The 11527-nt window shown below is 48.6% G+C and overlaps 1 protein-coding gene across 1 annotated transcript in view; it reads right to left on the bottom strand.

Annotated features, from left to right (window-relative positions):
• The window catches only part of BFSP2 (beaded filament structural protein 2), a 69710-nt gene extending 59081 nt beyond the window's left edge, over positions 1-10629 (bottom strand). Inside the window, exon 1 of the mRNA XM_030873465.2 lies at positions 10140-10629. Coding sequence (XP_030729325.1) covers positions 10140-10628 — 489 coding nt within the window. The 5' untranslated portion in view covers position 10629. The remainder of the gene's footprint in view (positions 1-10139) is intronic.
• Positions 10630-11527: the final 898 nt, after the last annotated feature.

Below are 11527 nucleotides of genomic sequence, written 5' to 3' on the forward strand. Positions count from 1 at the left end.
CGTATGACATGAAGGGACTTATGTCCCTTCCTCTTTCTTAGGTAAGTGGTAGAATGACATACATATTCTCTCCACCTTGCTTTTTAACTCAACAATATATCCTTGAAGTGATCATTCCATAATAGTTACAGAGCTATTCCTCATACCTTTTGTGGATTTATCATTGCATATTCAACTAGTCCCCTATTGATAGGTATTTGGGTTGTTTCCTGTCTTTTGCCATTATTCGTAGGATTGAAATAAATAGTCTTATGCATACTTCTTTTTTATTTTTTTTTGCGGTACGCAGGCCTCTCACTGTTGTGGCCTCTCCCGTTGCGGAGCACAGGCTCTGGATGCGCAGGCTTAGCGGCCATGGCTCATGGGCCCAGCCGCTCCGCGGCATGTGGGATCTTCCCGGACCAGGGCACGAACCCGTGTCCCCTGCATCAGCAGGCGGACTCTCAACCACTGCGCCACCAGGGAAGCCCTTATGCATACTTCTTGTTCACGTTTTTGCCAATGTGTCATTGGGAGAGATTCTTAGAAGTGGGATTGCTGGATCAAATTCAATATACATAAATGCATATAAATTTGTCTAGAAATTGCCGAATTCTTCCTACAAGTGGTTGCAACATTTTCTATTCCCATCAGTACTGTCTGAACTTCCCTGGAGCTTCACCAACAAAATAGATTGACATATTTGTGGAGTTTTGCCAATCTGATAGGTGAAAATGGTATCTCAGGTAGGTTTTGTTTTATTTTTGTATTTCTCTATCATGAGTGAAGTTGAGCAAACTTTTGTATGGTTAAGAACCATTTTCATTTAATTTTAATTTCAAATGTCTCTTTATATCTCTAGCTTATTTAAAAATGAGAGTGTTGCTAGCTTTTTTTTTTAAACCTCAAATTTTAAATGCTGTTTATAGAATAGGGATATTAACACTTTATATTCTAAGTTGCAAATACTTCTTTTTTAGTTTGCCATATATCTTTCAGTTTTGCTTATGGTGTTATATGGCAATGTAAAATTTAAAAAAATTTTGGTAATCAAATTCATCAGTATTTTAAAAAATCAATAAATTGCTTTTAGATTTTGAATTGTATCAAGAACGAATGTTCCCACAGCCAAGTTATAAAGGAATTTAGCTTTGTATGGCTTCCTCTTTTTCTTTTTATTAATTTATTTATTTTTGGCTGCACTGGGTCTTCGCTGCTGCACGCGGACTTTCTCTAGCTGCAGTGAGCGGGGGCTACTCTTCATTGTGGTGCACAGTCTTCTCATTGCAGTGGCTTCTGTTGTTGCAGAGCACGGGCTCTAGGCGTCGGGGCTTCAGTAGTTGTGGCGCATGGGCTTAGTTGCTCCACGGCACGTGGGATCTTCCCGGACCAGGGCTCGGACCATGTCCCCTGCATTGGCAGGCAGATTCTTAACCACTGTGCCACCAGGGAAGCCCCACGGCTTCCTCTTTTACATTTAAATCTAGGATGCATTTAGAATTGATCCTAGAATACAGTGAGGGATGGATCCTATTTTATTATTTTCCTTATGACTATCCAGTTTCCTGAATACCACTTGCTGAAAAGTCCTCCATTGGTTTCAGATGCTGCCTTTAACAATACTAAATTTCCATATACAGTGGGTCCTACTTTTAAATTTTGTTTTAAGTTCCATTGGCCTTCCTATCCCTCATGTACTTTAATGCTTTAATGATCGAGACTTTCTAGTATGTTTTATTATCTGGGAGTGCTTTCCCTTCCCCTTGCTCTTCTTTTTTTAGTTTTTCTTCTTGGCTCTTCTTGCCTTTTTGTTCTTAAAAATGAAGTTTATGATAAGCCCATCTACTGCTAAGAAAAAACAACTGTGGTATTTTAAAAATTAGGATTGCCTTAAATTTATAAATTAATACAGAGAACTGACATCTTTATACTATTGAGTCTTTATATTTGAGCACATGGTATTTCTTTCCATTTGTATCTTTCAGGAGGGTTTTATTGTAGTCTCATATAGATTTTGGACATTTTAAAAAATATTTATTCATTTTATTCATTTCTTTTCTTTTTTAAAAAATTTATTTATTTATTTGGCTGCATTGTGTCTTCGTTGCTGGGCAAGGGCTTTCTCTAGTTGCAGTGAGTGGGGGTTACTCTTTGTTGTGGTGTGTGGGCTTCTCATTGTGGTGGCTTCTCTTGTTGCAGAGCACGGGCTCTAGGCACGTGGGCTTCAGTAGTTGTGGCATGCAGGCTCAGTAGTTGTGGCGCATGGGCTTAGTTGCTCCATGGCATGTGGGATCTTCTCAGACCAGGGCTCGAACCCATGTCCCCTGCATTGGCAGGCAGATTCTTGACCACTGCCCCACCAGGGAAGTCCCATTTATTTTCTTCTTTTTTTTTTTTTTGGCTGCATTGGGTCTCAACTGTGGCGTGGGCTCCTCATTGTGGCATGCAGACTTCTCTCTAGTTGTAGCGTGTGGGCTTTTCTCTAGTTGTTGCATGTGGGTTTTCTCTCTCTAGTTGTTGTGCAAGGGGTTCAGGGTGCGTGGACTCTGTAGTTGTGGCATGCGGGCCCTTCAGTTGAGGCATGCGAGCTCAGTAGTTGTAGAGTGTGGGCTTAGTTGCCCCGTGGCATGTGGGATCTTAGTTCCCTGACCAGGGATCGAACCCACATCCCCTGCATTGGAAGGCGGAGTTATTACCACTGGACCACCAGGGGAGTCCCAGACATGTCGTGTTAAGTTTATTTAAAGGTATTTCATTTTATTTTTGCTATCATAAATGAGATTTTCTCTTCCATTATATCCTTTTTTGTTGTTTATAGATATGAGGGGCATTGATCTTTATTTCTTTTTATAACCTGCTACTTTACTAAAATCATATTATTGTTTGTTGTAAAATTGTCACATGGAACCTTTTGGGCTCTCCAGAAAGACCAGCATTTTCCCTTTTTTGTTCCAGTTCTTGGTGCTTTCCGATCACTTTCTCTTCTCTGATCGCATTGACTACTACCTCTGACCAATGTTACGTAGTAGTAGAGATAGTACACATCCCTTTCTTTTTAATTTCTGCAGGAAGGGCACTAGTGTTTTCTTCTCAGAGACAATTTATGATTCAAGAAAGTCTCCAAACATCCTCATTATCCAGATGAGGTATCAAGATGCAGAGATCAAGGAAGAACTTGCCTCGAGGTCATGTGAGGCCTGAGTTTGACCTCAGGGCTCTCTGGTTTCATAATCCCCAGTCTTTGCAGCACACCCTCTGTTTTTAATTATCTAGATTCCTCTGTCCCTTTCCTCAACACGGACCTCATATTTTAACAGATCTTAAGAGATTTAAGAGTGGCTGAGCTCCGCTTATGGGAAGGGCACAGAGGCCCCGAGTAACAGGACTCAGTCTCTCCCCTAATTTCTTTAGCAATTCTGCTCCCTCCCAGACACTCTATGCAGCAAAAACAAGAGACCCCAGGAAACCACCTTTCTTAGAAAGCAGCTTACTGACCACCTGTATTACTCAGTCAAGAGCCTCAAGCCTCCTTCCCCTCCCCTGCTCCGTCGGAGGATTTTTTCAGTCTTACACAGCACTCTCCCTCAGAGGAATTCTCAATATATTTTTCTCTGTATGATTTCTAATGATACTTCAGTGTCCCTTATAGACCGGCTTATAGACCGGCTAACAGAGTAACTATCTTACTGGCCTCCTCTCACTAAAGAAATTGTATTTCTTGAGCAGTAGACTGCGTGGTTTGTCTTGGGTAAATGCATTCAAGCTTTTGCAGGCTCTAAAACTGCTCAGTTCTTTCTCCCTCCCCCTTTCAGGGACACCAGGTTGTGAATCACAACAATGACCCTGTTGCCTTTCATTTTATTCAGAGGGGAGGATTCTTCTCGTATCTTTTATTTAAAAACCTGCTAGGACCACAAGTGCTGTGGGGAGAGAAACCTGGCCCAGACCTAGATTGCCTAAGTTTCCAGCTATTTCCCCAAATGGGTAGATCCCCAGAGTATGGGGTCTCTTTCTCTGCAAGGGACAGAAAGTGGGACTGTGAGAGCAGGGAAAATATTCAGATCAGGCCCATTTAAAATTCTAATCCTCTTGCCTTTCAATAATTTTGATTTCTCCTGTACTCCAGCTGACAGCCTCTGCTGTTGGAGGTGTAAGCCCCTGGTTTCTCCCATGGAGACCCCTAAATTCGATGGAGATTTAAGCCGCCACGTTCCCTTTTCTTTCCCAGGCAGCATCTCCGCGGACCTGGCCTCCGCCCGCTCCGTGTGCTTTGAGACTCTGTGGCTGCACCTCCTCTGTCCCCATTCTCCTTTTATCTGCAGCTCCGAGGAAGGGAGGCTGCTAATTCCAACCTTGTGTTTGACCTGTTTGAGGATGAAAGGGCCTGATGTTGCTGCCAGAGCTTATTATCAGTATTATTCACTTGGCAAGAAAAGTCAGAGCACTCAGCAAAGCCAGAGAGGGAAAGGACCACCTTTTGCCCGAGCAGTGGGCTGGTGCCCAGGTCCTCCTTGGCCTCTGTGGCCACCACCTGGGAATTCTTCCGTTTTTACTGCTTAGTAGAAGTATCAATAGCTGAGAGGGTCTAACAGAGCTGAGTCACAGAGAGAGAGAGATTTGGACTTGAAAAGGAACTTCATATACATTTAACTCTAACTAGGACCAGCTCCATAATTTGTGGGTCTCAGTACAAAATGAAAATATAGAGCTCCGTGTTCAAAAAGCAGGAGAAAGGGGGCCTTTAAAGGTACTAAAATTTTCCTTTCTTCCTGGTTTTTCTCTTGACCTATCATGGTCATTTTTGCTGTTTAATCTTGCAATCCCTTGAGCATAGGGATAGTCAAGGGGCAGGTGCAACCCTCAAAGGCACCCAGGGGGCTGTGCCACATGATTTGGGGCACAGTGTGGCCCACTACTAAGGGATTACCCTTCCTGCCAGCCACTGGACTGAGGTGCCAGGCCCTGGCCAGGGATGGGGAAGTCCAGCCAGGCATCTCCCTTTCCTATAGACTGGCCACCCTAATCCATGGGGGACAGGAGACCCCCAAGAGTACTGAACCTCAGTGCTACTCTGTAGGCATCTGGATCTAGTGTAGGCCAAGAGGCTCACCCTTTCCCTGTCAGTTGCCTGCTGAGTGCACCATGGTGCTGCCAGCCCTGGATCTGCGCCCCACCCAACATGCCACCCTGACCCTCCCCGCCTCTGTGACCAGGCCTCTGCTGGGGGTGAGGCAAGGCGGGGAAGGTCAGATGAGGCCTTGGGTTTCCAGGGGTCTTGGGACCTGGCTGTCCCAGGGAGACAGGGACCCTGTTTGAGCCAAGACTCCAAGTTCCTGACACACGCTTCATCATGCCATTGGAGTTCACTTACAAAATACAGATTTAAAGATACAGCTAGTGAGAGTTTCAAGATGGTGGCTACTGAGTCTTAAATCCCAACTTTGGGGTACTTCAGAGCTCAGGTTCCATAGGGCTGTACTCGGCCCATACCCGTGAAGCTGGCCCTGACTCTGACCCTAGTTCTTCCAAGGCTCACAAACCTATACAGTGAAAGAGGATGGAGACAATTTCCTCAGGCTGCTTTCCCGACCCTGCTATGGTGTGAACCCCTGAGTCCCCGTTCTGGGCTGCTTTCCATGCTGTGGCTTTTCCCACAGTGGCAACAATCTCTTTCCCCCTCTCACCTTTGTTTTTCTGAATATGTGCCTTTGTCTCCTCATGGTTGGTGGGTGAAAGCTCTTGGTGGGGGTGGGAGAGGCCCCTTCCCAGAAAGGCTCTGGGAGCTCTCAGTTAACACTGCCCTGTCCCCTTCCAACCTTTTGTTCTCTTTTCACAAACAGCTACAGAAGTGTTGGACATAAAAGGAAATCATGCTTGTCACTTGTTCTGAACTTCCCCATGGCTCCTGCAGCCTGGTTTGAGAATGTGCCGCTGAAATGGACTTCCAGCCCAACCTGCTCTTGGGAGACAGAGGTCCCTGTTGGATTTTGTTAGGGGCCCAGGCCAAGGAGGAGGTGACGTGTCTCTCTAGGTGCCCAACCACCATTCAGCCCCTTCAGGGCTCAGTAACTGAGAGCTTGATCCCAGGCCTCAAGCACAATGCTGGTCCTGAGGAGTCAAAGGTCAGGGAGGGCTTCACAGTAGAGGTGCCACTGAACTGGATTGAAGGGTGAGGAGTTCTGCTGGGTGCACAAGGGCGGGGAGGGGGTTGCAGGTGGAGGAAAATGGGCTTCCAAGGGGCGAGGGTAAGGGAGCGTTGTGAAGGGTAAGGAATGCGGGGGCAGGTGTTTGGAAAGATGGGCAGGAAGCTCCAGGCCAAGAAGTCCAAGTGAGGGCAGAGGAACAAGAGTTTTCGGCTTCTGGATCCCAGCAACCGCCAGCACGTGTGGCTGCCTCTGAGACTCCGTGAGGAGGAGGCGGCCCTTCCAGAAATAAATGGGCTGTGGAGGTGCGGGGGGCTGAGCTCTAGGCCGGGAACGGGGAGAGGGCCTGGGGGGGTGTTGGGTCATTCCAGGGCAGGGAGGCAGTGGGGCCTGCCCCTCAGTGGGAAGGGTGTTGTTTCTCAGTGCCCAGAAGTTGGGCCTACCATTTGGGGACAGAGAGGGCTTAGGAGGGAGCTGTCTCCCCAGGTTCTTGGGTGACGAGAGGACACTGTTGGTGGTGGGGGGGAAGGAGTCCTGCTAATAAGGCCCTGAAGGGAGCCATGGCTCCAACAGCAAGCCCTTGGCCAGAGGCCCAGCCCCCGGGGGCAAGTGCTCTGACTGAGGATGCCACACTGCACGTGCACAGCCCCTTTTCACATCTTATTTCATTTCATGCTCATAGCGGCCCATTCTACTGGTGAGGTGTTCGTCCATTTCAAAGACGGGGAAAGGGAGACATGGAGCAGATGAGCGGGTGGTCCATGTGAGTGGCAGAACCAGGATTTGAAGGGAGGTCCCGCTCATCATTGAGCATCGATTGTGTACGTGGCTCTAGGTATCCGTAGTGCTAGGAATGTATTTCTAGGCTCTTAGTCACTGATTTTACTAAATACATTACATTCAGTTAACCCCCTAACAGCCCCGTGTAGCATATAAAGTGATCCCCAAATTGCAAATGAGGAAACAAGTTCAGAGAAGTTAAGTAACTGATGCAAAGCCACCCAGCTAGTAGGTAGCAGAGCCAACAAACAGCCAAATGCAGGTTCCCCTGACCCCCAGCTTGTGCCCTTTCTATTTGTCTAAGTGATCCTGGACTGTGAGGGTCTAGACACGCAAATGACACAGGACAACATGGTAGCTGCCGCAGTGGATGTATGTGCAGGCTGCCAAGCGATCACAGAAGGAGCAGGAAAGCAGCTCAGAGGAGTAGCCAGGTCGAGGGCATGTGGTGTGTTCACGGCCTCCCAGGTGGGTAGTGTGGCTAGGATGGAGGTGGCTTCCGAAGGGCCTTGTGGACTGAGCCCCGGGCTGTGGATTGTGTCCTGTTGGTTAGGAGGAGCCCAGAGGGTTTGGGGCAGGGACATAATGCAGTCAAATCGCGCATGTCCAAACGAGCATTCTGGTGATGGGGTGGAGAATACGGGTTGGAGAGCAGGTATCAGCAAAGCCATCTTAGAGCCAAATGTGGGTCCGTTTTGCAACAGCAACAGAAAAGAAATCGTGTGTCTATCTCAGATATGTAGAATTTTCTTTTCTCTTTGATGGAACAGAGCTAAACATGGCTGGAGGACTGGGCTGTGTGATACAGAAATAACTCCACTTTATAGGTTGTTCTAACTGTATCTTCAAGTCCATGTTTTATAAAAGAGGAAAAAGAGAACTCTGTATTCATACCTAGAATCTCACTTAGAGTCACCTGAAAGGAAAATGACCCCCATTCGGGGGCTGACTGTCTTGGCATCCAGCCCACAGCACTGTGCCTGTACTGCTCTCACTGTGCACCTCTCTAATCTGTAGCCTACCTGCAGGCAGGACCTATGCAACTTATTTATCTATATGGACTTGCTGGAATACCCACAGCGTTATTATACCCATTTTACAGATAAGGAAACTGAGGCTCAAAGAAGTTGGGTAAGTTGCCCAAACCTCTGGAGCCAGACCAAGTCAGTCTCTGTTGAGTATGGACTAGGTTTTGTGGTCATACTTTTTGACCTAGAAAGTGGGATGCCTGACCTCTTGTGAAAAGTCAGTGTGACATCTGAGTGCAAGAAATTGTCTGGCAAATGCTGAAATATTGGAATATTGCAATATCGAAATATTGGAATAGGGGCGTTCTGGTGGTTTACAGGATACAAATATTTGGAATCAGCACTGTTGGAGAGAATCCTGGAGGAATGGCTGTCTGAGATTTGCCAGCTTTAAGGCCCCGGACTGCTCTAAGATGGTTCTCCTCACAGCATAGATGGATGCAAGCAGAACAGCAGCTCTGGGGAAAAGCCAAGAGGACAGTGTTGGGTGTCATGCGTACTGTGCTGTCAGCTAGGCACCAGCTGGTGGTGGCGGAGAAGCATCCTGGGGTGAAGTGGGAGGCAGGAGGGGCAAGTGGGGAGCCCCTGAGTCTGTGTGCCCAGCATCACCCAGCCACACACAAATGAAGGTCCGTGAGCTCCCCCCGTGGGCTGCGTGCTGGGTGCCCCAGGGTGCAAAGGGTCTGAGCTGGCAGTTCCTGGCTGGGCTAGAGGCTGATGTAGCTCAGAGGGATGCCAAGGCCAGCATTTGTGGGAGCGGGGGAGGAGAGAAGCCAGCCACCCACAAAGAGACAGGTGAGCTGTACAAAGCTGGCTGCGGCCCCAGCGTCAGAACCACAGGCTGCAGGCAGATGTGACAGATGAGCTTAGCACCCTGGAGAGCAGGTCCTGACCAAGTAAGGGACAGAGAGGAAACCTCTGTGCCCTGCCCTGGCCAATAAGGTAGCCACTGGCCACATGTGGCTATTTAAATTTAAATGAATGAAAATGAAAGAAAAATGTTAACTCCTCAGTCTCATTAGCCACAGGTCAAGTGCTCAATAGCCAGAGGTGGCTGGTGGCTACCAGACTAGACAGTGAGTATATAGGACATTTCCATCATTGCAGAAGTTCTCTTTGAATGTAAACGATCTCATTAATATTTTTATATTGATTACATGTTGAAATAACATTTAAAATATTTTGAGTTAAATAATATATAGTAATATTAACCTCACCTGTTTTTTTTTTTACTTTTATTACTGTGGGTAGTAAACTTGTCAATTACCTGCATGGCTCAGATTTCTACGGGACAGCCCTGTATAAATGGATACAGGAACACACCTCCATTTAGCTATTGTTTTTTTGTTTGTTTGTTTGTTTTACATCTTTATTGGAGTATAATTGCTTTACAATGGTGTGTTAGTTTCTGCTTTATAACAAAGTGAATCAGTTATACATATACATATGTTCCCATATCTCTTCCCTCTTGGCGTCTCCCTCCCTCCTACCCTCCCTATCCCACCCCTCCAGGCGGTCACAAAGCACCCAGCTGATCTCACACCAGTCAGAATGGCCATCATCAAAAGATCTAGAAACAGTAAATGCTGGAGAGGGTGTGGAGAAAAGGGAACACTCTTGCACTGCTGGTGGGAATGTGAATTGGTACAGCCACTATGGAGATCAGTACGGAGGTTCCTTAAAAAACTACAAATAGCTATTGTTTTTAATGCCACATCCATTCAGTGGTATTCCATTTGACGATGGCTGTAAAAACCTGTTCTTAACACAAAGGTTACAGAGTCAGCCCAGGCTGATGGGACAAATGCAAGCTTTGGACCTGGAAAAATTCAGGTTCAAATCTCAGCTCCATCTCCCGACTGGCTGTGTGATTTTGGGCACATAACTTCTTTGCGCCTCAGTTTTTTCATCTAAGAATGCAATCAGTGAATGAGCCTCTGCACAGCATTGCTTTGAACCCTAGAGGAGATAGTGCCTGCACAGGGCCTGGCGTGGGCTTGGCCCCGAGTACACCTCAGTAAATTGTGGGCCCTGTTATTCTTGTTATCGTCATTAACGGTTTTAGCATGGAAGCGTAAGGGGTTAGGGTCAGTCTCTCTGGCCTCAGACCACTCACTTCCCTGCCCCCTGCCTCGGCACCCTTGCTCTCTGATAATGACCCTCCAGAGGTGCAGCAGGCAGCTGTCAGCATCCTCTCCCAGGCACTCACCTGCTGGCAGCTGCTGGTCCATGAGGCCCGGAGGGCACTGCAGCTCTCCGAGCGCGTGGCCTTGCTGTCCAGGTGCATCCGCAGCTGTGCCTCCAACTCCTGGCTGATTTTCTCAAGGGCGTGCACCTTGGCCATGTATTCCACCAGGCAACCCCCCAGGTCCTCGACGGCACTGAGGTCCCTCTCCAGGCCTGGAGCGGGTGCCGTGGCCAGGCCTGAGCTCCGCAGGCCCTGCAGGAAGACGCTGCTGATGCCCAGGGCCCGGCGGGTCACGCGGGCACCCAGGCCACCTGTGCACCCACTGGGTGTCATCCCTACATAGACCCTGGGTGTTCGGGCAAGACCACCCACGGCAATAGTCCTGGAGGCTGGGAGGCTATCCAGGGAGGATGATGACTGTGCTCCCCTGAAGGGTGCCTTGTGCCGCTGAAGCGGCATGCTGGAGCTGGCCCCCGCGGGCGCTTCCACCACCACTCGCCTTGTGCTCATCGCCCCTTCTGCCTCTGCTGTGCCTGGTGGGTTTGCAGAGCCCAGTGGCTTTTGGTTTCCAGCCCCAGCGTCCCCGTGACTTGGCCTCTCTGGCAGCTTCCCTGTGCCAGGGCTGCTTTGTCTGCTGTTTTCCATGAGTTTCCACCATTCACCAAGCTGAAAGGGAAACGGCCCCCCCAGGGCTGTGTGCAGAGAGGCCCTCAGGCGTTCTCCGCAGGGTCATGTGCAGGCTGTGTACGTGTCCTCCTAGATTTTTCTGCGGGTAGTGGGGAGGCTGGATCAGTGCAGGCTGTGAAGGTGGCTCATCTGGGCTTGTGTATTTCGCTACCTGAGAGGGCAAGGCAGGCACCCAGCAGCCCCACTTCACAGATAAGTAAACTGAGGCTCAGAGACCTTAGATCACAAGTGCAGCGAGTGGCTGAGCCAGGACTGTCTCCAGGTATTCCAGGGCTGATGTCAGGGATCTCCAGCCTTATCTGTGTTGCGTGTGTGACTGTGGAGGTGTGCCTGCAGATGGCTGTGAACCAGCCTTGGTGGGAGGCAGCCCCAGGGACTCCAGAGAAACAAAGTAAGCCTGTTGCTTCCTTCACGCCCCCTCCCTCAGTCCCGGCAGCAGCTTCAGGTCCCTCGCTGGCACCTTCCTGCCCCCTCCCCCCCGCACTGTATTCATCAGCTGCTTGACCTTGGCCACACTGCTTCACCTCTCTGGACCTTATTTTCCATGCACTGGCCTGGGCTCTTAACTCTGTCATGCACTAGACAAGGGACCGTGGGCAAATTCAGGTCCCACACATGTCAGCCACCTACTGTGCTCCAGATGTTCCCCACACCTCTGTTTCCCCAACTGCCAGAAAACTAGTAAATAAAAACAAAGAGGTTTTCTGGTAAGATCTTTAAGG

Source organism: Globicephala melas, chromosome 4 (genome assembly GCF_963455315.2).
Source record: "Globicephala melas chromosome 4, mGloMel1.2, whole genome shotgun sequence".
Classification (NCBI taxonomy): domain Eukaryota; kingdom Metazoa; phylum Chordata; class Mammalia; order Artiodactyla; family Delphinidae; genus Globicephala; species Globicephala melas.